Below are 27,502 nucleotides of genomic sequence, written 5' to 3'. Positions count from 1 at the left end.
CCCTTTTTTAATACAGATACCTACAGCAATGTAAGTTTTTCTGGTCATGTCTAGTACTGCTGATTGGAGATTTGCAATCAGCAGTATGGAATGCAGTATGGATCGCTTTGCGACACTCACTATAATACTTTATTGAATTTTTAATGCTTCCGAGTATATTTTATAAGGAATTTATCTCTAAACCATTCCAAAATGAACTACTTTAATTTTAGGCGGTCTTGGTGGAGCGGTGCCTGAAAGTAAATAACAAGTTTTATAGAAAATATACAATTGGTAATAATAACATCATCAGGAATTTTGTCTGGTTGTACCATCGAACAAATTGATTCATAGGCACTAGGCAGATCACAGATGACGTATCTACGCCATTACTCATTAGCTTTGTACACACTGTGCTTTTTTCTGTTCGTCAAGGGCATGCGTTATAGCGCAGTTAACAGCGAACGTGAGGCATGCCCGCGACGCATGCCTTCTGACCCTATCCAAAAAACAAAAATGACAATGTTGGCGTTGCGTTCGTTGACGCATTCAATTATTGAATGCGCAAAAACGAAAGTTGAATGAAAGAAGATGACGAAAATTGAAGACGAAAGCGCATAGTGTGGACATAGCTATTTGGTCGGATTATGTCAATTCAATGTAAGTCGTGATCTATAAAGTTAATTAGCGGAATAGAGAAACAATTCCGAGCTGTCAAACGAAATCAAAATTGAATTACATCTGTGTGTACAAATCTGTTTACGTGTGCGTGAAAATGATGTGCCTACATACATTTTGCTTAGAGCTCAAATTGTCAACGTGCCGATAAGTGCAGACTGAATGTCAAAACAGATGAAAAAAACAGTTCTACCACTTCAAATCACGAATTACTTTTTACCACGCAGTGTTACTGATAGTGACATCTCGCTTGCTCAGCTCTTTGTTTCTCTATTCCGCTTAGTGATGGGTAATTTTCCGAAAAATTTCAAAGCTCGGAAATTTTTCAATTTATTTTTCTGAAAAATTGGAAAAATAATGGAAAAATATTTATTTACTGAAATTATTAGTTTAAATGAAATAGTAAATAGTAATAATCAGCCAAGTGCGAGTTGGACTCGCGCACGAAGGGTTCCGTACCATTATAGAGCAAAAATAGTAAAAAATTGTGTTTTTTGTATGGGAGCCCCTCTTAATTATTTATTTTATTAAAATTTCATTATTCATTATTAAAGTATAAATACAGCTGAGTATTTTGTGCATATTTCAAGTGCCTACCTGTTGTCATCATTGATACCGAGCAAAAAATGTTTGAAAAATCACGTTTGTTGTATGGGAGCCCTCCTTAAATATTTAATTTATTTTGTTTTTAGTATTTGTTGTTATAGCAGCAACAGAAATACATAATCTGTTGAAATTTCAACTCTCTAGCTATTACCGTTCTTGAGTTACAGCCTGGAGACAGACGGACAGACAGACAGACATCGAAGTCTCAGTAATAGGGTCCCGTTTTTACCCTTTGGGTACGGAATTGTTGGATACATAATCTTGGTTGACATTTCAATTTGGAAAAATATTTGAAAAATTGGAAAAATATATTGGAAATTTTTCTTTTTTCTTTTCTTTTCTTTCGGAAATTTTTCCATTACCCATCTGTAATTCCGCTAGGTATATTAACTTTATGGTCGTGATCTGTCGGCACGATATGACATAACTATATCAAACTATGTAGATCTACAATCTACTAATGAATCAACTTCTTTGATAGGCACTCCATGGCACTTAACGATAGTTGGGTGCAGCTCATAAAGTTAATATACCTAGCGGAATAGAGCAACAATCTCGAGCTGTCAAACGAAACCGAAATTGGTTACATCTGTGTGTAAAAATATGTGTACGAGCATGATTGAACACGAATTCTATGAGATTGAATTGTCAACGTGCCGATAAGTGCCGACTGGATGTCAAAAAAAGAGTTCTGCTGTCATGTATCACACGTCTCTTTTACCACGCAGTGTTACTGATAGTGACATGTCGCTTGCTCGTCTTTGTTTCTCTATTCCGCTAGGTATATTAACTTTATGGTGCAGCTATAGCCTATAGCCATGATTCCTCGGAACTCACGAACGAAATATTATGTTAAAAAACACATGTAACCAGAGATTTTCTCTTGAAAATATTAAATAAAATATATTATAATATGACACGTTTACACATAATTTAAGTTTTAACGATGTGTTTAGTTCATGCATAAAACAGTGCAAAGTGCAATTTTTCCCGTGCACAAAAAAAAACTTTTTAAGAACTAAGACGATACATATTTGATAATAATTTTAATAATTAATTACAAATTAACAAAGTCAGTCATGCCAGTCCAAAGAATAAAAATTCATGTGAAATAAATGTTGAAAATTAAGATTTCGTGCAACGTGCGTGTGTACACTTCATGCAGAAGTGAATGCGTGTGCGTACGTGACGTCAGCACGGACACGGACGATGTTCATGCGATGTGTATGATCCTATGCGTGCTTGCGTACACATTGCGCGTGAGACATGCGTGCGTTTACGCAGCATGCGTCATTGCGTACACGTAGCGTGCGGTCTTGGGTATACGCATCATGCGTCCTTGCGTGCACATTGTGCGTGCGTATACGCAGCGTGCGGTCTTGGGTATACGCATCATGCGTCCTTGCGTGCACATTGTGCGTGCGTATACGCAGCGTGCGTCCTTGCGTATACGTGCGTCACACTTCAACGTAGTCGAGCGCGGTACCGTTGGTAGCGGGCGCGAACGCAGCGAGATAGTTGTGTGGCGCGCAAAGCGGCAAACTGTCCGCTAGTTCGCGCGCGACATCGGGCGCCGGACTGGCCGACGGCTCCTGCTGCAAGTTATAAGAATAGTAATAATGAAAACGCTACAAAAATAATTTGCTTCGAAACTTTGTTTTTTATGTTGTGCAAAATAGTTCGCGTAAAAATTCTTACTTATTATTTCGTATATCGTAGCCGTATATATTTTTATGATAAAATCTATTCTTCGTTCTTTCCCGAGGCTGAAGGCGTTTCTTAGGTTTATATATTCATTAGTCAAGAGGATTATTTCTTGTATGAATTTGCTATGTAACTTGTTAATACTATAGGTATTTTTGCCTAAAACACACTTACCGGCACCACTGCAACAGTGACAGTCTCAGAAAACTTCACTTTATTCTTCTCTCTTTCTGGTCTGACAGTCCAACTATCTGGTCGATATCTGCCGTTGAAATTCACGTTTGGACTCGACAGTTCTCGACTTGGCACCTCTTTTAATTCGGCTTGGTATACGTGTCTAAAATTTGAGATTCTGTTGTCTCTCAAAGTGTCAAAATTTCCCGGAGTCGCTGGTTTTGGCCTCTGCCTCGAGCTAAGGACGTTGTCCACGCTATTCCATCTTAAGTTCTGACTTTGGAGTGGTGTGAAATGGCTCTGCGATATTTGATGAATGAAAGTATCGTCTCTAATATTCGTGGATATATTCTGCCGCACTTTAGGCACATACAAGTTATGCCGCGCGTCTTTTACAACCGCTGGTCGTGGTTCTTTTATCCCGGACGTGTACAGTAAATCAGTCGATCTTCCCGAAAAATATCGAGCATCCATTGCTCCAATAGCGTCCCTCTTATTTTTCCATAGCCTTTCATTTTCTTCTCTCAGCCATATCGCGTTCTGTGCGTCTTCTCGCTTATCTTGGGCATCTATTTTCCAGGTATCTCGCGTCTCTTTCTCCATCTTATCTCCATCCCGCTCCCACGACGGTTCCCCGTTTTCCCAAATAGTTTCGTGTGCTGCCTCGTGCGTCCAAATGGAGTCCTGCAAGTCTTTGGGCCGAGTGGGATCTGTCGCGTTTGTGACCCATATCGTGCTGTCCCGCTCTAGATATTGATGCAGGTTGGGACGAATACTGGTGGTGGAGTGAGGTTCTTGGGGTGTGATGGGTACTGTGAGGATGGAGGGTTGCGGGGGTACGGGTACTCGGGGCAAAGGTGGTGGGTGGGTCTTAGTCGCCTTCGAAGATGTACTAGATTCGTCCTCCGACTCCGAACACGAATGGGAACTGCACTGGGAACAGGAGTCTGAACATTCTGAATCTGTAAATAAATATTATAATACAAAATATTATACAAAAACTTGTTAGACAAACGAGAGTAGGTGAACAGGTTTTACTACCGCACTCAGAGTGGAACATTAATTAGCTAATGCCTGTTTTCACCAACGGTCTCCTAACGCTAAGTGTTCCCTAGCGATCTTTGCGGGTCAAATTTCTCTTAAAACAAACACATTTAAAAAAAGTAATGTTTTGCAAAAGTTCTTACGCCCTAAGGACGAACGTGACACACAAAAATTCGTGAAATCTTGAAGGATATGTACCCTTAATGGCCGCTAGGGGACCACTAATAGCGTTAGGAGGCGGTTGGTGAAAACAGGCATAAATGTAATAATTAATTGAAAAATTTAACTCATAGATTATCTGTTAAACTCTTCATTAAATTGTAGGTTAATTATAATTAAACGGGGGTAAATAAATTATTTTTTCCGTCATGTATTCTACCTTTATCTTTGTACCCTCGGTGTACGCTCTGGCAGTTCAGTGAACAGCTATCAGATAGCTGCACTCTAGTGATACACATGCTGGCACTTTAGTATGAAGCGAGAGCTACTCGCAGCTGATAGTTTAGTCCACATCCAGGGATACTCACCGCTCGCACAGTTCCTCGCGAGTTCTGCGGCCTCGTCCGCCAGCGCGGTCAGTCCGCGCCGCGCCGCAGCCCACCGCGCGTCCGCGAATAGATCCCACGCCGACAGCTCCACGCCCAAACTCAGGGCTTTCTCTATGCGACCGCGCCTGTAAAATATACTACAGTCATAGACATAGGAATCTATACTAATATTATAATCTATACTTAGAGTTTGCTTGTTTGAACGAGCTAATCTCAGGAACTACTGGTCCGATTTGAAAAATCCTTTCAGTGTTAGATAGCTCATTTATCGAGGAAGGCTATAGGCTATATACTCGTATTATCATGCTAAGACTAATAGGAGCGAAGAAACAGAGCAAAATGTGGAAAAAACATGAAAAAATATTTGAAAGGGCTTATCTCACTCAATCACAATTTTTATGTTATTGGACACAGATAAAGAGAAGACCACGTGAAGGAACATAGGATATTTTGTGTAAGATAATTTGTCTATTAAAATCCTAATTACACGAGCGAAGCCGCGCAGAACGATTAGTACTTCATATTGGCATTTGGCACCAGTCAAAGTAGTTTTGGGATAGTTTATTTGTTCGCTTGATTGCACCGATTTGACAATGAAATGATAGATGTTCCTAGCCTCTTACAGCCTCGACTTTTAACAGCGATGCAGTCGCGCGTTTTCGAAACGCGCGACTGCATCGCGACACCAGCAATTTTAGTATTGATGCTGTCGCGCGTTAGTATTGATACAGTTGCGCGTTAGCATCGATACACACGCGCGACACTATAGATTTTTGCAATGTTTTTGCTTTTGCATCGCGACAGCATCGCTACTGTATCGCGACTGTATCGATGCTTAAAGTAGCGCAAGTGTGTAAAGGTGGACCCATGAGCGCCGGCAGAAATAATTTCCAAGGGGTGCAGAATTTTAGTTTTCTTTCTGTTCTTTTCTTTTCACTTTTTACGAATAACAGTGACTGTCTATTTACGTCAACATAAAACATTTAGTACCGAAACATTACGAACTATCCTTGTACAGCATGGTAATGGGGTTACAAAATGCTTTTTATTTCAATAATTCCTGTTGATCCCGAGATTCCCAGCAAGTGCACCCCCTGGCACCCCCTACCGGCGCCCATGGGTGGACCATTTGCGACTGCATCGATGCTGAATCGCGATCGCGCGTTGAGCATCGCGACTGCATCGCTGATAAAAGTCGCAGTGTGTAAGGGGCCTAAGGGCGATATCATATTTTGCAAACTCAATGTAAAGCGAATATAAATACTTTATATTACCCACCACCACATTACCACTTCGCACTTAATAAATAGATGGAGATTATCATTCTAAGAGTTACCAAGAGGTTTTCCGATGTATCTACAATAGTCTGTGTCTTTATAAGAGTTAAATTTTTTTCTTTATTAACAGTATACAGTGCGAGCCTTTTTCACGATTCAGCGCTCCTAGACTAGAAAGCTCAATAGCCGCCGCCTTAAATTATTGTATATAAGTATATATAAAAATAAGTCGGGTTTTCCTTCCTGACGCTATAACTCCAGAACACACGAACCGATTTCCATGGTTTTGCATTCGTTGGAAAGGTCTCGGGCTTTGTGAGGTCTATAGAAAAAAATAATCAGAAAATACTTCAAGAGAAAGCAGGAAAACAGGGAAAATCATTTTATGGCAAAACAACATTTGCCGGGACAGCTAGTTGTATATAATTGTATGTTACTGTAATTGACTATTATAATAAAAGACATGAGTGGATGAAGCCGGTAACTAATATTTTACAACACAAGAACAATTACTCATTTTTTCCTTATAATTTTAACAAACCTTGTAACTTACCTACTTCATCATCTATAGTCTGTCAAAAAAGTGAAGAAATTAAAAAGTGGCAACATCGTAGTGTCATCCCTTTTTTCTTAGATTAATTTGAAAGGGATGACACGACGATGTTGCCATTTTTTTAATTTCTTTACTTTCTTGACAGACAATATCTATATATAGCTATACATAGAAGCTAATTTATTTTAATTTTAATGTAGTAATGGTAATGGGTAGCATAACGACTTGAAGATTCTGTGAGGAGGAGGATGAAACACCTATTCACCTTCTCCTCGACTGTCCTGCTCTACCACAGAGCAGGAACAGGCACCTTGGTCGCCACGAAACTCATCCACAGAGGAAATTCGTGGCACCAACCCCAACCATATCGTTCAATTTATGAGCAGTATTGGGTTGGGGATGATACTCTAGTGCGAAGGAGTCACAATCCCTATGGGTCGCAGTGACGTCAGGGCTACAGCGACCTGCCTTCTAAAAAAATGGTTATGGGTGAATGTGACTGTACCTGAGCAGGTTGTGGTAGAACACCCTCGCTCTGTCGTGTATGGCGCGGGCGTGGAGGTGGGCGGGGCGTGGGAGGGGCGCGGGCGGGGCGAGGTACGCCCCCAGCGCCGCCTGCGCCGCGCGCTCGCCCGCTACAGCGCCGCACCGCGCCGCCGCACGCAGCACCTGGAAATATTCATTTGTTCACTAGCTGACCCCTGCAAACGTTGATTTGCCATATAAATTAAATTTCAAGTATCAATATAAAAAGTAGATAAAAACCTATTCTCAGGCCTAAAGTATAATTTACACAGAGCCAATAATCTCGGCGCCAGTCCTGCAGAAGCCAGTACTGGCCTGGCCCCTTTTGTTTAGACAAAGCCATCGCATTCACGGATTTTTCTTCGGGTGTCCACACGTTTGCAGTTAAAAAAATAATGAGTTAACGGCAAAGTCTGTTGAAAAAGAAATGTTTTAAGGAACATCTGCGAACTATTAATTAACGGCCGTTCCCAATATTTGATCTATCTCTGGTTTTGCCCTACTAGAGATAGGAATAGCTCACAATTGACATAAAATATATGTCTCTAATGTCTAATGTGAGTTATTCCTATCTCTAGTAGGGCAAAATCAGAGATAGATCAAATATTGGGAATGGCCGTAAGTCGATTGAAATATTTTAAAAAGATTTTTTTTTTTAAATATTCACTAGCTGTTGCCCGCGACTTCGTCCGCGTGGACTTCAGTTTATAGCGCGCGATGTCAACAAAATTGGTGTCAACAAAGCTTTTATAAAAACAACCCTGGTACCCCTTAAATCAAAACAGCTGTGCAGTGTGCACATAATATTTCATGTTTTAAAATTAAACTTTATATTTTATGCCAAATTTTAAAGCTTATTTAGGCCCCCAATTACACAACTTTACCCATAAACTATTTATCATTGATAGGTTTAAGGTTACGTCAATGTATATAATATAAAGTACCGACTTATTAAATAACGTAAAAAAGAAATAACAATCAATTTATACGTGGGAGAGCCATGCTTCGGCACGAATGGGCCGGCTCGACCGGATAAATACCACGTTCTCACAGAAAACCGGCGTGAAACAGCGCTTGCGCTGTGTTTCGCCGAGTGAGTGAGTTTACCGGAGGCCCAATCCCCTAACCCCTACCCTATTCCCTTCCCTACCCTCAACTATTCCCTTCCCTTCCCTACCCTCCCCTATTACCCTATTCCCTCTTAAAAGGCCGGCAACGCACTTGCAGCTCTTCTGATGCTGCGAGTGTCCATGGGCGACGGAAGTTGCTTTCCATCAGGTGACCCGTTTGCTCGTTTGCCCCCTTATTTCATTAAAAAAAAAAAAAAAACGAAAAAAAGCGAAACTCGAATATATGATAATACCACCTCTTATTGAAAGATGTTGGGCAAGCGTTAGCGCGATGTAAGAGACGCACGGCGCCATCTAGTATGAATTTTTGGAACTAACTTAATTTGAACAAATTTTCGTATTTTCACCCCCTTACAACCCTTTTTTCCAGTAAAATAGTAGCCTATGTCCTTTCTCAGGCTTTAGACTATCTGTATACAAAATTTCATTACAATCGGTTCGGTAGTTTTGGCGTAAAAGCGAGACAGACAGACAGACAGAGATACTTTCGCATTTATAATATTAGTATAGATTCCGATTTCCGGCACGAAGTTGTTTTAGTGCCGAAACGCGCATTATTTATTATTTTTGTATGAATCACAACGCTTATTCCGCAAGCTCCCTATAAAGTTGTATATTTTTTAAAGGTTTCCTCTTCGTTGAATTTTCTCGGCATTTTGTCCTAGAAATTCTAAGAACATGCATACCGTACAGACGTTCGCCAGTGTCTGGCGAGATGCGTCTACACATGTCCGCAACGCAGGCGCGGGGGTCGAGGGGTATGCGGGCGGAGGTCACTGGCTAGAAAAATAGACGGGCGCTCTATTCTCGCCAATACTGGCAGCCAGCGTTGGCCTGGCTTGAAAAACTGTTCACACGCGGCATATTACAAGCCAATACTGGCTGCCAGTCTTATTGGCAGCCAGTATTGGCTGTGTATAAACTATACTTAACGAATGTGACATCGAGGAAATTGATTCCTAAGCAGTTGACAGGCCAACGTCATTTGGTCAGTTCATGCCAATTCAATGTTGATTGCATAGACTTAATATATACTGTCGTATTATAGGTTTATGGTTGATTGTGATCTGCCGGATGGGTTTGACTACGTAGGTCCCCCATCTGTCTAGGAATCAACTTACATATACATATAGTACATATGTCGCAGGCCACTGGTTAAAATAGCCGTTTAATCAAACAGCTAGCCCTTTGACTGAACAACGCCATTCAATCACACGGCTATACGTCGTTTAGCCGACTTCTTGATTGCAACGTTCAACACTACAGCTAGACGACGCTTAGATAACTGGTTAAATGGCAAATTAACTAAGGTGACCATTAGTTTAGTGTTATTATTTTACACAAGCGCAATAATAACAAGCAGAATAAATTGTATTCTAATTCATTTTGAACACAATTGCAATGAATACCTTGGTGATGCATTTCATAATCCCGTAATCTCCTCGAATATTTGTTTAAATTTTGATTCACTCGTATCTGCCACCATAATTTCTGTCACCTTAACGTATATTTACGAAAAATATCTTAATAAAATCACAAAACACCGGCTAGTTGACGCCATATTGTAAACAAAACGCACCTAGCGCCGCGGTGGTGAGCGCTGAACTAATTTAATCAAACGACTGCTTTTGAATCAGTTGTAGTGTTGAACGTTTTGAGCGACTGAAATATTCAATTAAAAAGCTAGACGTGTGATTAAATGGCGTTGTTCAGTCTAGCTATTTGATTGAACTGCTGCTGGCTATTTAAACCAGTTGGCTGCGACACATACAAAATTTCATTAAAATCGGTTGAGCCGTGTGTGACACTGTGACACGAGAATTTTATATATTTACATAAGGTAATAGGGTATAGACAGTTTATTAATTAGGAAATTTAAAAAAAACCCCCGCCAAACAACTTTAAAAAGTAATGAAATAATATATTTTACTGACTTTAAGTTTAAATAATTCCTAAGTGTAAAGTGATATTTTAGTCTATAATTATCGTTGTCACGGTGTGTTGGGGGACCGCCAACAGTGTCTTTTGCATTTTGTATCGCCATGTCACTAATTGTCTCGATTTGGTTCGCTGAAAACTGACCCTTAAACTATGTTATGTGAAATCAAACATCTACATTAGCGGTCCCCCGACACACCGTGACAACAATAATTATGGACTAAAATATCACTTTACACTTAGGAATTATTTAAACTTAAAGTCAGTAAAATAAATTATTTCATTACTTTTTAAAGTTGTTTGGCGGGGTTTTTTTAAAGAACAATGGCCAAATCGTACCAGGTGGGCGGTGGTGTCCCGATATGCCATTAGTAGCAAAAATTCCCTAATATTTTAAGGCATCGAAAATCATTAGAAATGTGTCTATAAATAGCCACAAAAAAAAGATCAATATATTTTAGTTTCGTTATGTTCTGACAGCCGGCGATCATTCGCATTCGTTCTATTATTTGGGTAATACTCTAGGAAAAATTGAATAAATTAGACACGAGATCGCCGAATATACACTTGTAGGCCACACCGCAGTCGGGAAAAATGTAGTTCTTAAGTCTAACCTCAAAATAATTGTAAACGTTATTAATTATTATGAAAAATCGTGGCTATTTAGACATAATTCTCAAACGGAATTATGTTTAGAGCATAAGAACAACCAAATCTAACTATAGTTTATTTTGGGACATCAAAAATCAAAGTCGAGTCCAGCTCCTATACAAATTTGGCCATGATTCTTTCCTAATTTAATTTTATTTTATGCTTTTTAAACTTGTGTTGGTTATAGTGCAGAATAATTCCTATCAACAGGATCACATTATATCCCAATGAATACCATCTAGGAATGTCCTTTTGGATGAGTCCAAACATGAAACCTCCACTTTGGGTTCATATGGAGCTCGGCTCCTATAGAATCCAGGTGATGCTGCGGCAGCAGCATGCAAAAATTTATTGGTTATCTACGTCTTACTAGTTGTCGCAATTAAAATGAGCCCAAACACGAAACCATTGCTCTAAGTTGGTGAGGAGTTGGGTATCCTATTGATTAATAATACCAGGTCAACTTTCCATCAATGTGTAAATATTCATAAATGTCACGAACTAGAATGCAATAAAGCCCACCAAACGACTGCAAGTTGCTAATCGGCCCTTCACGAACCAGATGAACCGCGATTTTTCAGCACGGAGCAGGCTGATGATGATGAACTATAGCTAAGAACACTCTCAATTAAGTCAGCTTTCAAACAAAAAAACTAGATCAAAATCGGTCCACCCGTTTGGATGCTACGATGACACAGACAGACAGACAGACAGACAGACAGACAGACAGACAGACAGACAGACAGACCGACAGACAGACACGTCAAACTTATAACGCCCCTCTTTTTTGTCGGGGGTTAAAAAGGAAACTGTTTCATCTGCACAACATTTCCACGCAAAATTATTGTCACACTCAATCACACGGCTATACGTCGCCTACACTATTGCCGAGCACCGTTTTCGTTATAACTTTGCCGCGTAATATCGTAGTCGATACATTTTCGCCACAACGTTATCGAGCGGCAATAATGATCGCCTCAAAATATAGGGTTTTTTTTTAAATGAAATAAGGGGGCAAACAAGCAAACAGGTCACCTGATGGAAAGCAACTTCCGTCGCCCATGGACACATGCAACATCAGAAAAGCTGCAGGTGCGTTGCCGGCTTTTTAAGAGGGAATAGGATTACAGGGTAGGGGAGGTAAGAAAGGGAATAGGGAAGGGTAGGAAATGGGCATTGTCCAAAAAAAATCACATGTACTTTTTATATTTTTAGGGTTCCGTACCTCAAAAGGAAAAAACGGAACCCTTATAGGATCACTTTGTTGTCCGTCTGTCCGTCCGTCCGTCTGTCAAGACCCTTTTTCTCAGGAACGCGTGGAGGTATGAAGCTGAAATTTATATCAATTACTCAGGTCTACTGTCCCTTGAAGCTGTGAAAAAATCAAACTTCTAAGCCAACGCAATCAAAAGATACAGCCGTTTATGCCGCAAATTTTCGACACTTGCAAGGGAATCAAAACCTACAGGGTGCTTCCCGTGAACTCAGAATCTTGAAATTTGGTACGAAGCAACGTCTTATAGCATAGATAAAGGAAAAATTACGAAAACCATAAATTTTTAGTTACATCACATAATATATATTTTTTTAATAATTTTAAACTTACTACCCATTTCCTCATAAACGCGTAGAGGTATTAAATTGAAATTCATACCAAATACTCAGGTCTATAATACCTTTAAGCTGTCGGAACCCTCGGTGCGCGAGTCCGACTCGCACTTGGCCGGTTTTTTTTTTTTCGTTAAAATAGGGTATTTTAAGAATATAAATTAAATAACTTTGAAATTCATTGGCTACTTTTTTCTCAATAAATTTTTAAAGTTTCGCTCTGACGTCATCATCGGCCGCCAATTATTATTGACCTCTGCATATGTTTTAAATTTCCTTTCAATCTTATTTATAATGGATATTTTTTTATCGATTCGGTAGTTCTGAGACTCTGTCAACATCTATATTTTCATACGAAATAACGTATATCGCAGAACAACATATTTTACCGGGTCAGCTAGTGTTAAAATAATTTAAACATATTTAATTTTACGGAAGCGAAGTTGTGGTGAAAGGCTAACACTCGTTACCTAGTTACCTAGAAATTTCCTCCGCTCGACTCAACCTCAATCCTCAAAATTATGTCATTTGTTCAACAAAATTATTGAGGGTTGAGTCGAGTCGAGGATATCGAGGAAACGATGAATGATACGGGTGAAAGGAATGTTTTTACCTCGTCTATGCTCCGTACACAGTCCGTAGCGTTGGCGTCCCAGTCCAGCGCGTTGACCAGAGACACGGCGTTAGACATCCGCCCCGCACGTAGCCACGCCTGCAACGGTATTATTATATTAAGGTGACGCCGCGTTAAAGTAAAAAACCTTGTTGGATATGATTTAGAATGCTTGTTTTCTATGAGAAGCCGGCCCGGCCTCACATTGAAAACAAGCAATAATGGAACAGCAAAAAATGGAAGCTTAAATCACTCTCCTCTGTTGGCAAAATAGGAATCCCTTTTTTACAGAGGTCATTTTGATTGATTATTCTGTGTTATAAAAGTTGACCAATCGTGTAATGCTGTGGGTAATTCAAAGACAAATACATGATTAATACGGACAATGAACTTTAATTTCTTAGCTTTAGTCATTGCTGAGAAAAATCGATATCGCTACAGCCAAATTATCAAGGCGTCGTCTTAATACGCAAGCGAAAAACTTTGGATCCCTTTTGACGTAGGTGAATGAAATTTTACACAGTTATAGTTTGTATGTATGGTGAAGGAGTGCATCGAGCTAATATTGTTTTGAAATTATGCTTTTATCATACATTGTTTTAACAAATAAAACATTTCACACACTACAATGTGCACACTACCATCTTTTTGAATGACAAGTCTATACATACGAATTATATACTCTTTTGTTTATGGTTGAAGTCTGTTGTCAATTTAAAAATGGATTGTTGTTTTTTTTACTAAATCTGAAATACCTAGTCAATACTTTAAAGTTTAAACAGGGAGCTAAAAGAAGATTTTTTAAGGTCGAATTTCGACCATTGGACGATCTCTAGTTATAGTTCAATAGGCATGATGAACATTTTTACTAACGCTAAATGTCCCCTAGCGGCGATTAAGTGTCTTTCAAGAATTAATCATTGTTTATGTGTCACCTACGCCCAGGCCTAGGAGCATTGGCAAAACATAAGGGTTTTCTAAATCGTGTTTGTGTTAAGAAAACATGACCCTAAAAGACCGCTATAGCTAGTCTCCTAGCGGTCTTTTAGGGTCATGTTTTTCTTAAGTTGGGGGACTTACCTTAAGTATCTCTACTTAGCATTAAGTGCGGTTGGTGAAAACGGGAATGTGTCTTTATAATACTTTTTTTTCTTAAGTTACCACAATAAATACAGTGCGAGCATTTTTCACATAGCTCCTATACTAGAAAGGTCAATGACCGCTGGTGCCACCTTAAAATATTTTGACTATAGTAACACTTAAATACCGTCACAAGTCGTGGGTGCGATATCTTCATAAGGAACAGCGGTCCGCCCGTGAACGTCGCCAGCAGCAGCGGACCGCCGCGCGCGCTGTGTGTCGCCAGAATCTGAACACGACGGGAGTCACTGAAATTAACAAAAGAAGAAGTCACTAAAATTCAAGAAGATAAAGAAATAGTGATTGACAACTTAGGAATGAAACATTTTCATTTTGAGTCCTTTAATTAACTAAACTAACTGATTTTAGTTAATCAGGTAACCAGTAGGTATTAATTTTAAATTGTACTTGAATTAAAATCAGCGGGGCTAAAATGGTCGCTTTGGAGAGTCATGATAATATGAATCATAAGATGATTATTTTTTTAAATCTCAAAATGCAACTCTCCTTGCAATTCATGTCTAGTAATTCGTACTGATTTGACATATTTTGTCAGTTTGACAATCTTGACAATTCATTTGATTGAGAGGAATTGCTAAAATATGTTACCATTTTAGCCCCGCAGCTCAGGTAGTTTTTATTATTCATAGCACGCAGGGTATATTCAACAGCAAAGTTAGAATTCAACAATGTATAAGATTTGGTATAAGGTATCGCAAACGCCATGACACTTAACGATGCGCCATGTAAAATATTCCACATTCATATTATCCATACTAATATTATAAATGTGAAAGTGTGCCTGTCTGCCTGTTACCTTTGCACGCCCAAACCGCTGAACAGATTTTGTTGAAATTTAGTGTGGAGATAATTTGAGTCCCCATCCCGAAATGTACGGTTCCCGCACGACAAACTAATTTTGGCGCAACGGAGTTGCGGGCGTCATCTAGTTTTTAAAAACTCTGCTATGGAAGCTATCAATGCAAGCTGACTTAGGCCGGTATAAATAGTCAGTACTCAAGATGCATCTCGATCTCAAGACACGTTTCAGGCTCAGTGATTGGTTGGCTGTCAAAATTTGGACCAATCACAGAGCCGAACCGCGTCTTGAGACCGGGTCGCATCTTAAGTACTGACTATTTATACCGGCCCTAGTACCTTGACTATACAGAATGCTGCGAAACTAACTTTTTTTTTTTTTTATGAAATAAGGGGGCAAACGAGCAAACGGGTCACCTGATGGAAAGCAACTTCCGTCGCCCATGGACACTCGCAGCATCAGAAGAGCTGCAAGTGCGTTGCCGGCCTTTTAAGAGGGAATAGGGTAATACGGGAGGGTAGGGAAGGGAAGGGAAGGGAATAGTTGAGGGTAGGGAAGGGAATAGGGTAGGGGTTAGGGGATTGGGCCTCCGTTAAACTCACTCACTCGGCGAAACACAGCGCAAGCGCTGTTTCACGCCGGTTTTCTGTGAGAACGTGGTGTTTATCCGGTCGAGCCGGCCCATTCGTGCCGAAGCATGGCTCTCCCACGTATAAACTGATAATACTTTAGGGTGTGTATGAGTCCCATGTATAGAGTTCACTGTAAAAGTAGCAGCGCTGAAAGAGATTATTTTTTTGGAATGAAGTTCCTTATCGCGTGTTGCGAAAAGGGGCTAGACGGAAAAAGTTGTAATGACACGACACAAAAGTGTCGGCCGACACTTTTTTTAGTACCTGCGAAGTAGGGGCAGAGGGCGTTGATAGTAATTAACAGCGACGACTACCGGACGTAAATAAATTTTATTACTTACAATTCCAATACAAAAGTGACGTTGTTTTATGGCGTTTTTTTATAACTTCGTTCCATCGGGGTGTCCCATGACACCTTGCAAGTTTTTTTACTTTTGTATGGGGAAAATCGTGACGCTGGGGTATTTGCTTATACAAATCACAAAAAATGGCTCTTTCATCATTGTTACTTTCACAGTAAACTCTACAACTTACAAAGAATACATTCACACCCTAAAGTATTATCAGTTATCACTTAGTTTGGTTACACCCTGTATTTATTTTTCGGCAAAACTTACCGCAGATAGGAAGTGAGATCGAGGAACTTGGTGTGTTGGTGCAAGGGAGACAGCGCTCTATCGAAACACTGCAGTCGTCCCGCTTCCTCCGTCGCTACTATCACGTCCCCCGCCCACCGCACGTCTGTAGCTATCTGTATGGAAAAGTAGAACAAGATTTTCTAGTTGGAGTTAGGGCTCCCACACAAAACTGCGAATTCGCATCGCAAATATCTGCGACAAAATCTATAAAATGAATATCTAATATTATAAAAATGAATCCATATTTCGCGAGGTCACGACATAACGCCTGAATGGCTGGACCGATTTCACTATTTCTTTTTTGATGTGTTTGTTATTGTCCGGAGAAGAAGAATATGGCAGAAAAAATATGTAAAAAAATTGAAAATTAGAAAATTTAAAAATTCTTATTTCTACTCTAATGATATATAATTGACATAATGCATTTTTTGTGCGACGGGATAGCGATGGACGTTGCCATGGTGCCTTATGGTGACTTATTTAGTCACTTCAATAAAATAATAATATGGGCGAGATCGTTTGCCGGGACAGCTAGTTCATACTTCATAATAAAAATGACATTACGATGCGATGCGAATTCGCAGTTTTGTGTGGGAGAAGGGAGCCCTTAAAATTGAAGACGTTATGGATTAAAAAAAATCCATACTAATGTAATAAAATATGCGAAAGTGTGTCTGTCTGTTACTTCCTCTCGCCTAAACGGCTCAAACGATTTTGCTGAAATTTGGTAGAGAAACAGTATTTCTGGACCAATACGATCTGCACACCTTCGAGAAGAGAGTGTACCTATTCCCTCTCAAAAGGCCGGCAACGCACCCGCAGCTCTTCTAATGTTGTTAATATAACTATAGCAAAAAGCACAGACATAGACAATATAGATATCTCATACCGCATCTTGATCTATATCTGTGGCAAAAACAGTCGATCAAAAAGTGTCATGTCGTTACAACTTTTTCCGTCTAGTCCCCTTTCGCAACGCGCGATAAGGAACTTCGTTCCAAAAACTTACAAATCCAGCCCTCGTAGTGTGAATAACTCCAACCGAATGGTCAACGACGTGTATACAGCCGTCTATACACGCCGCCAGTAGTTTCGCGTCGCAGGGCGAGCGCTGGACCGCCCGCACTGGCGTCAGTAGCGACACGCGAGTAACACTCTCGGGTACAGTACTGAGTTTGATAGACCGACTGCCGTGCGGCAACTCGTAGCGGTACCAGGTTAGAGTCACACCGTTCTGAAATACAAATCATCTGATAACATTGTAAACAGAATGAGGGTGTTTGATATTCCACTTGCTACATGCCGCTATGTAGACTTAGACATAGGTTACACGATCAGTTTCTCATCAATATTCTGATCACTCTATCTGGTAAAGATTGACGGAAAACTAATCGTCTAATACTGTTTATTAGACGATCAGTTTTCCGTCAATCTTTGATCAAATTGATGACTGATAATTTTTTTAATATGTACTTTTTCTACTAAGCTGTTAAGTAAAAAAAAAAGAAACACATTTCAACAAAAACGAATTTCTTCGAGTAATAAATCATGTTATTAATGTATCATAAATCATAAAGCACATAAAACTGTTGTTACAGATTGAATAAATTGGCAAAAATATTATGTAATAATAAAAACAATGAAATATTATTAGTTATTACTATCCCTAGTAATATCCTATGCAATCCCGCAAGATAATTTCAATCCCGGTATTTGCGGGACTGAACCATCACAATCCCGCTGGATCCCGCAAGGTGAACTTAAACTTTCAAAATAAATGGTTATAATGACTTTACTTGAAAGACCCCGTTTTAGTCTTAGAAACTCAACTAAAACAAACTTATTCTCACACTTTTATTACAATGGTTTATTAATAAGTTAGACTTTAGATGTAAAAATAAAAGATAAACTAAACATTTTTTGGAAATGGTTACGTATTATAATAATAGTTAAAATAAACTCAAAACACGCTGAGGTATTTATTTTCATGTTTTATTAAAAAAAATTTTTCGAAATATAGTTAAAATTGTGGTGCCTGCCTGCCTTGCCTGGTGGCCGATGGTGCTATTAAAACTAAAAATCGAGGGTGTTACTGCAATATTTATTCAATAATACATTCTTACTTTTCTAACGGTCAAACTAAGCTTCGTCTAGGACATTGTACACATCGATGGCCCCAACGAATAAACGTGCAAGAGCTCTTACCCAAAAAAAAATTTTTTTGATTTTTCGTTTGCATGGCTTATGATACACCTATGTAATTTTTTTGACTTAAAATAACGATTTTATAGCAATGTAGACCTTTATTGTACGGAAAAAATAATAACATAATATATCACATTAATAATAAAACATGCGCTTATTGCAGATTATTTTGTTTATTTGAGTTCACCAGAATAAACGTGTTAAAACAATCTGGCGCACGTGTCTATCTTTTCCTTTGGGTTATAACTCTTGCACGATTGTTCGTGTAAAAATGCAAGCGACTTCTATGAGTAATGTACATCGGAACTGGACTTCGCTCGATATGTTTACTCCAAGTATTTCAACGCTAGGAGGGGATTGTTAAAGAGGTGCCCTGAAAACGATGATATACGACCATTGGTGACTTTTTAGTTGTGAACGGGCAGAATTGGTGGGGTTGAATTGGACTAAGTGTCGTCTACCCCATTCAGAGACTTTCTCCTGTGAATTCTCTATTTGAGACATAAGTTCGTTTCGACTGTCAATGACATTTAACCGAGAAATATGGTGGAAGCCGGTAGATAGGGCGTCACCTGTACTATCATCTGCATAACAATAAATGCCGTTAGTCTGTAGCATGTCATTGATCTGCCAAAAAACTTGTGACCTATTTGCATAAATTCTCGGGAAGCCCATATTATTATGATGGAAGCTTTGATAGCAGCGCTTTAAGCCAAACCCGTTCAAAGGCCTTCACAATATCCAAACTAACAGCCAATGCCTCTCCTCTCCATACAATAATATAATAGCTCCCACACCGGTTTCGGTGACGGTGGCCGGTTTCATTGAAACCAGGCCAGCTACGCAGGAGTAATTTTATAGTGCCCAAGTGTGTGCGCAGTACACAAGAACACTCTCTATTCCTTTACTCTCATAACCCAGTGGGACGGAAGACCGACACGACCGGCGAGAGATCAGAAGCAGGACCGACTTTTTACATGCCCATCCGACGCATGGATCATCTTACTTGTCAGACAATCAGGTGATCAGCCTGCATTGTCCTAACCAAACATGTTTCCAACGCGGGAATCGAACCCACGACCTCCGATTCAAGAGCCGCGCTCTGTACCACTAGACCACGGAGGCGTCACCATACAATCACCTGAGCCCAACGATGAGTTTGGTACGCCAAGAGATAACCAGCCAAGCGACCCTTTCGGAACCCGTACTGTTTGTCGTGTTTGTCGCTTAGTAATGTCTGGCCGCCCAAGTATTGGAAGAGCTGATATTGGATTCCATTATCTTCGAGAAGAAGGAGGTTTTAGCAATTGGTTTGTAGTTGGAAGGATTTGAGCAGTCACCTTTTTTGGGGATCGGGTACACTAAGGCTGTTATCTAAAAAGCCGGGACAGTGCCAGAAGGGTAGGAGAACCGAAAACGACGCGTTAAGACCGGAGCCAACTCTAAAGCACACTTTTTCAACACAATAGGAGGGTTTCAGTCAGGCCCACTCGACTTTTGGATATCAAGGGCACGCGGGGCTATTCACTTTGGGTGCTGATGTAACCTAATATCCGACATGATGCCCCTGCATTGTGGTATGGTCGGCGGTTTTTATCCCAAGGTCATCAAGTGTCGAGTTTGACGCAAAGAGCTTACACAGAAGATCGTCTTTGTATTTTGCGTCGTGGGCAAACGATCCATTTCCTACTTGTAGGGATGGTAGGATGGCTTTCAGAAATATCCTTCAATAGCTTCGGCCAGGGACCAGAATTCACGGGTTCCCAAAGGAAGGCACTCCAGTCTCTCACCAATACTATTGACGTGCTGTTTACTTTGCCCGAGTGATCTCTCTCTTTAAGGATCTATAGGCAAGGTTGTACTCCATTTTATATGTATGTATCCAGTATCCACGCATAAGCGTGAGGGAGGTCAATATTCATCAACAACAACGATAGGTCAACAATATTTTTTCACTGAACCGTCAACAAGAAAATGTTAGCTAACTAGACGTTCCACGCGGCCTCGACCACATAAATGATAAATTTTACGGAAACCGTACATTTTCTCGCAAAAAATAGCCTATGTTCCTTTACATCATGGTCTATTCTACATCTGTGCCAAATAACTTAAAAATTCATCTAGTAGTTCGCGAGTTAATGTTAATAAATGAAATTTTAAGTAATTTTCCCGGTTTTTTCCACATTTTCCTATGTTTCTTCGCTTCTATTAGTCTTAGAGTGATAATTTAAAGTCTGTAGCCTTCATCGATAAATGAGCCATCTAACAACGAAATAATTTTTCAAATCGGACCAGTAGTTCCTGAGATTAGCGCTTTCAAACAAACAAACTCTTCCACTTCATAATATTAGTATATATTTATATTTTATACCAAGCACTTATAAGGTCGTATTACATAAATAATAAGTCGATCTTCTTAACACTAATATACGAGCTTTTATCTTTACAAACATGTAAAAGCAACAAAATATACAGGAATAAGCGTGTAAATGACCAGAGCATGGCTCAGGGGAAAAAAATATACGTGGAATAACCATGCAACATTTCACTGCACTTGTTAAAACTTCACTTATGACACGAATAAACGTGCATTGATACAATAGTGTTAACGAGTCACATATTAGTCACTACAATAATAATTTAATATGGTTTTTCTTAAATATGTGGTAAACGGTTACTATTTGATTTTTAATAAATATTTAAGCTGAAAGATATTTTTTTTACCTTTGATTTGATTATACATTATATTTGTCTATTTATTAAAATAAAAAATAAAATAAAAAATGTTTTATTTCTGAGTAAATTTGAATCAAATTTTTTCAGAATGTCTACCTGATGCCTACCACCGGTTCGGGAACTACCCCGGCGAGAAGAACCGGCGTAAGAAACTCGCACGGGTTCCACTTTTTACCAAAAAAGTGAGAGAAAAATTATTCTTTTAAAATAAAGTTTACAATTTTGTAACTTAATATTATATACAATGTCAACATACATAATTGTAAGTCATAATATAATGATGTAGAAGTAGCCTTGCAAGAAGCCATCCTACTCCCAAGATGTGCCATCTTCTATGAAATCATTGACCTTATAATAAGCTTTGGCACACAAACGCTCTTTGACTACTTTTTTAAATTTATTAATGGAAAGATTTTGAACGTTTTTTTAATTTTATAAACGTTTTTACGAAATTATGTAGTCAAAGTTATGTGGTTCCAAACGTTTTTTTGTCTTCCTGAAAAGTTGTCTTTTTTCGATTGCACGTTTATTAGTTGGGGCCATCTAATTCATCAACATCGACATGTCAAAGATTTAATGTGCGGCTCAAGGATCGGTAATTTCGCCTAAATTATGGAACATCGGATTCGACGATTTGTTAAGTCTTCCACTTCCACCGCTTTGTATACTAGTTGGTTACGCCGATGACGGGTTTCTTATCGTTCAAGCAAACTCGCGTTCCGAAATTGAGTCTAAAGCCAACAGTAGTCTTAATTTAATATCTGACTGGGGTAAGCGTAATCGTCTGAAATTCGCCGCGCAAGAAACTTACCAAATTCTTTTAAAAGGTTCCCTAATATCTTCTCCTAGCATTAAACTTGACAATATTAACGTTAAACGCAAACAGTCACTCTGTTATCTTGGTTTTTACTTAGAAAATAAATTTACATTTTTAGAGCATATAATTCAAACCGGTGAGAAAGCGAAACGCAACTTTTACTCCTTTACCAAAATATCTACGTCGACATGGAGCCTCTCATTTAAAACCCTAAAATTAATTTACACTGCTACTTACCTTGGTAGCATTTGCTACCCTGATAGTTGCTCTGTGGGCCCCCGTGTGGGCCGACAGAGCAACTATCGGCGCGGCTCGTCGCAAGTTGCTACAAAGCCAACGTCTTGCTCTTATATTCTTGTGCAAAGCTTACAGAACCACAAGCACCGAAGCCTTGCCCGTGTTAGCCGGAGTTTTACCCGTTGATCTTGAGATTCAGCGTCGTGCGACAATGTACTATCATAACAAAAACATTGACAACCCGTTCTTTTTAAGCGCTCGCGATAGAAATAAAATAACAAGATTGTTTGAACCTTTAGAAAACTCTTTGCAAAGCCTAATCTCCGAATAGCAGACGCGTTGGGACTGTTCCACCAAAGGGCGACATCTTTATAATTTTTTCCCTAATATTAGTGAACGACTATCCAATCATTGGATGGATATTGATCACTGCGTTTTTTTTTTTTTTTTTTTTTTATGAAATAAGGGGGCAAACGAGCAAACGGGTCACCTGATGGAAAGCAACTTCCGTCGCCCATGGACACTCGCAGCATCAGAAGAGCTGCATGTGCGTTGCCGGCCTTTTAAGAGGGAATAGGGTAATAGGGGAGGGTAGGGAAGGGAAGGGAATAGGGGAGGGTAGGAAAGGGAATAGGGTAGGGGATTGGGCCTCCGGTAAACTCACTCACTCAGCGAAACACAGCGCAAGCGCTGTTTCACGCCGGTTTTCTGTGAGAACGTGGTATTTATCCGGTCGAGCCGGCCCATTCGTGCCGAAGCATGGCTCTCCCACGTATAAGCGTTTCTCAATTCCTGACCGGTCATAGAAATTTTAAGGCCAAACTCTACGGATTTAATCTGGTAGCATCACCCATGTGCGAGTGCTCGACCGAAGGCAACATGTTTGAACAAACAGCTCATCATGTTCTCTGGGAGTGCAGTCTCTGGCAGGACGAAAGAACTACAATGCTAAACAACCTACTCTGCACATCTGGTGTCGCATACTACGGTGATCTCGTGGACAGCGCTAGGAACTTCCGTGCCTTCAAGCGTTTTTGTCACAATTACTATTGGCAACAGTCTAACCCAATAAATTAATTTAGCTCTAGCGTAGTAGTCACTATTATTATTAACGTTTATTCCCGTGGTGCTTCTCCCCGTTCTTTGACTTTCGGTCACTGCAACTTTGTGCTGTCTCCCGCTTTATATTGGGGAGGGAATCTGGAATTCTTCCTACTCCTCCTATTTTCTTCTGATTAATTTCGTTGCGGGTCCCAAGACAGCTTTAGCATGTCCCTCGGGCTCCCTGAGATCATATCAAAGGGTTTTCGTGGTTGAATACCGCTGTCGATCCTGGCGACACAGGAGATACAGTGGTGGGAATGTGTAGTGGGCCAAAGCCCGATAAAAAAAAAAAAGGTAAAATTGTGCTAAAAGATTCCGTTACATACTAAACCTAAGTTCAAGCTTATAAAAGTATGTTAAAAAAGTTAGGGTATTAATTTTGTCGTCTGCCAAACGGCTCCTGATATTCGACACAGGGTAGCCAGTAGCTAAAAAATTTCGCTCAGCTTCCACGCTGGTTGGTACAATTGTCATTTAAAGTGAAATATAGGTGAATTGAAGGCAAATTGTTTAGTGGGCTGCCTGTAGCCAGTTCACGCACCCCCTCGCGCTAAGTTACACGTATATTATCACGTTTCTTTGTAATCCCGCTAGTCCCACGGGATCCCGCTAAATTTTCGATCGGGATTAGTCCCGCAAAATGCATGCGGGATCCCGGTATTTCGGGATTCCGGTATCCCGGTATTGCATTCCCTAGTTATTACCTTATGGCACGCAATCTGTTCAACAATATGAACAACATTCTCATACTTCTGTGAGAGCTCCGCTGACAAAATCTCGTTCTCAAGCTGGTGGTAGGCGATTAATGTGAACTGCTGTCTGAAAATGTGGAAAACCAGGTTTTGTGGACAAAAACATTTTTCTTTACATTTTCATCTATGTACCATCGAGGAAATTGATTCCTAGGCAGTTGAGAGACCAACGTCATTTGGTCGGATCATGTTGATTGTGATCTGTCGGCTGGGTTTGACGTAACGCGACCAAACTACGTAGTTCCCCAACTGCCTAGGAATCAACTACTCTGATAGTAGTATATTATCACGAAAATTAATTATTACATAAAAATATTTAACAGTGAGCACACACAAGTTATATATAAAACTATAACATACAGTAGTAGCTAGAAGCAAACATATTGTTATATTCCTAAAGGTACCTTACCCAGTTATTTGATATAAATGCAGGTTGGCGTGGTCTTCTATAATAGGGCTCCAGGGTGCTGGCTCGGAGGTAGTGGAGCCCCAGACAAGCACATTAACAATATTACCATGTTCGTACGAAGACACATGTCTCTCAACCCGCCGAGCGCTTCCTCCTAGCTCCACAACCTTGAAAGTAACAAGTTTTACTTGAAAATTAGGAAAGGTAATTTTTATATAGTAGACCACCGTTATTCCAGCCCCTGGCTAATCCAGTGCCCCTTGTTATCTGTAAGCATGTAATAATAATAAGCGTGTAAACATGCTTATATTATTACATGCTTATCAATGGTCAATTTAGGTACATTACCATTATTTTTGCCAATCATTATCTAGGTATTGTAAATTTTTTGTAACAATGCATGTAACTGTTATGGTTACAGCTCGCTGATAAGAACCGGTTTTAGAAAAATGATCTGTAGTTCAGATAAAACCTGATTATAATTACAATTTTAAAATTTAAGGTATTGTAATATGTAAAAATCTAGGCAGTAGGTACTCTATATTCCGTCAAATTTACAAATCCGATATGGCCATGCAAGACATTTGTAGGATTAACTAGGGTCTACTGTAAGTATATTACGAAAATCCATTGCAAATTATACTGAGCATATTAAATTCGAAAAAAACATTGTGGGCAGATAATGAAATATATTTTGTAAAAATTTTGTAAAAATATTAATAAAATTTTTATTGTATAAGCTAAACCACAAATATTATAAAATAAAAATATAATTTTAAGGGCCTATTTCACTACCTCCTGATAAGGATTAGATCCGCCAGTTAACTTGACAGATCAAGTATGGAGAATCTGTCAAAAAGGTTGTGAATAGCCTATTCGGCACTTCATCAGAAAATGGGGAAACAGGCCCTAATTATTATGCAAAGCAGGCAGATTATTAAATATAATTTTAAAGGCCTGTTTCACTACCTCCTGATAAGGATTAGATCCGCCAGTTAACTTGACAGATCAAGTTGGAGAATCTGTCAAAAAGGTTGTGAATAGCCTATTCGGCACTTCATCAGAAAATGGGGAAACAGGCCCTAATTATTATACAAAGCAGGCAGATTATTATATATTTCTTTATTATGTCTTAGTTACAATTAAGAATAAAAAAACTTACCTGAATGCTCGGTTCCCTCTCTGAGAGTAAGTATGGTTTATTGCTGTCTAGAATTTTTCCAAAAGTTATCAAGGTAGCTGTTCTTTCTGCAGCTATAAATAATATTGCAGACTTACTAATGCAAACTGAAAATTCAAGAATGTTGATATAAGACATTTTGTTAATTTCAATGAGAATAATGTTTATGCTCAAGTATTTCAATTGTATATTGTTTATAAACATTTCTTATTATCTTGTGTAACAATTATTCATCTAAAGAACATTATGGAATTGTGAGGTTCTCTGTAATCAAATTTTCATTTGTGTCAGATTTAATAACAATTTCATAACACTATTCCAGTAGTTTGTAAATCTAACAAATATTTTCCCTATCCTTTAGCCCATCAATCCCCAAGCGACACCCAGCTGTCGCATAACAATTAAAAAACTGTGGTGTCTGCTATTCTCATGATTGAGGTATTAAGTAATTTTTATTTATTTGAAACACACAATTCATACAGAGAAACACAAGTTCTACAGAACACAATGTCCTACAAAGTTGTATGTATTCAGTAAAGAATTAATAATTAAGCATTACCTGCAGTCATGGCGTGACCTACTAATTTCCCTACACAGAACTTGTCAAACACAACCTGGGTGACATCCAGACTTGGAGCTTTCACTGTGACATAGGCTATGACACCAGAGGAGAATACCAGCGTCACGAAATTCTCACTGGACCATTTACAAGCAATGATATTTTTGTCCCGCAGTTTCGTTTCCAGTTGTCGTAGCGCCCGAGTTCTAGATATGGTACTGCCACCACGGCGTTCGCAATAACTCCTTTTGCTGGCATCGTATACACTTTCATCGCTTCTTCTCTTGGACTCGTACCTGAAAATAATTGAACGTTTAGAAAATATCTAAGCTCGTAGTACAAATAAGTATATAATACGTAGTAGCAACAGCAACAAGTAAACAAATAGTTTTCAACTTACTTATTGCTTTTAAAGTCGCCGTTTTTCACATACACCGTGTCCTCATTTGTCAAAAACTTAACTTCATAACTTAACATTTTGAGACTACAATTAGTTGTTTATAATGTATATAATTTATAAGTAGATCGTTCATTTTAAGTAATACTCAAACACTTTAGCAAACACAAAAGCAGCATTCCCATCAATTCCCATTTTCCAACTTTATTGACATTTTGACAGTGACATTCATAGATAAAGTATTATAGTATAGAAGATGTAGTCTTAGCCCGTCATCGCGTGGCCATTTTGTGCTTATTTTCATACAAGTAGTGTGCGTTTATTTTCTTGAATATTTCTATTTGTCGATTATTTCGAAGCACATTATGATACAGGAAAGAAAGTCAATTAGTTCATGTTATCGATTAACTATAGTTCAAGTGATGAGAATCCGTAAACACACGTAAAAAGCTATGCAATTTTTATAGCCAAATTATTAATTGATGTGTCATTTTTAGCACTAATGCCCTATATAGCACGAATAAGGGATTAATAAACTTATAAATTATCTTTTTAGTTTACAAAAATACCGATTGAAAAGCCCAAAAAACGTTGTTCAAAACTTACGTATTTGATGTTAAATACACGTGTTTGAGGCATTCTTTGACCATTCTTATGGTTTATTATTTAGCGGAACCACAAAAATCATAAACCTATAATGCTAAAGACCAACAAAGAGTGCGAGAGAGAAGAAAATCCTTTATGGAATTATAACAAGATGAAAAGAGAGAGGCAGTCTAATGAAAATTGTAACCACTTTTATTTGACAGGTCGTCAAAAGTCGTCAGTCGTTTTCATGCCCTTTCGGT

The 27,502-nt window shown here is 39.1% G+C and overlaps 1 protein-coding gene across 1 annotated transcript; it reads right to left on the bottom strand.

Annotated features, from left to right (window-relative positions):
* On the bottom strand, window positions 1–26,836 carry LOC121739774 (WD repeat-containing and planar cell polarity effector protein fritz homolog). Its single transcript, XM_042132337.1, has 14 exons — window positions 26,658–26,836; window positions 26,258–26,553; window positions 25,681–25,805; window positions 24,519–24,685; window positions 24,062–24,176; window positions 17,268–17,492; window positions 16,238–16,371; window positions 14,296–14,416; window positions 13,029–13,127; window positions 7,069–7,232; window positions 4,713–4,858; window positions 3,142–4,103; window positions 2,750–2,858; window positions 1–233 (listed from the first exon to the last, which is right to left on the bottom strand). The coding sequence occupies exons 1-14, from the start codon at window positions 26,732–26,734 to the stop codon at window positions 178–180; spliced, it is 2,796 nt and encodes a 931-aa protein (XP_041988271.1). The 5' UTR covers window positions 26,735–26,836; the 3' UTR covers window positions 1–177.
* Between the last annotated feature and the right edge of the window lie 666 nt (window positions 26,837–27,502).

The sequence above is a fragment of the Aricia agestis genome, chromosome 2 (assembly GCF_905147365.1).
Source record: "Aricia agestis chromosome 2, ilAriAges1.1, whole genome shotgun sequence".
Classification (NCBI taxonomy): domain Eukaryota; kingdom Metazoa; phylum Arthropoda; class Insecta; order Lepidoptera; family Lycaenidae; genus Aricia; species Aricia agestis.
Note: the sequence above shows the minus strand (reverse complement) of the source record. Positions and strands in the feature narration are given on the sequence as shown.

Bases quoted from the DNA above. Each gene is read 5' to 3' on its own strand.
- LOC121739774 (XM_042132337.1), bottom strand. From the start codon at position 26,734: ATGTTAAGTTATGAAGTTAAGTTTTTGACAAATGAGGACACGGTGTAT. The intron at 14,417-16,237 runs GTAAGTTTTGCC...TGTTAATTTCAG, and splicing joins GATCTCACTTCCTATCTGCG to TGACTCCCGTCGTGTTCAGA. The intron at 13,128-14,295 runs GTATTTAAGTGT...ATACCGTTGCAG, and splicing joins CGCACCCACGACTTGTGACG to GCGTGGCTACGTGCGGGGCG.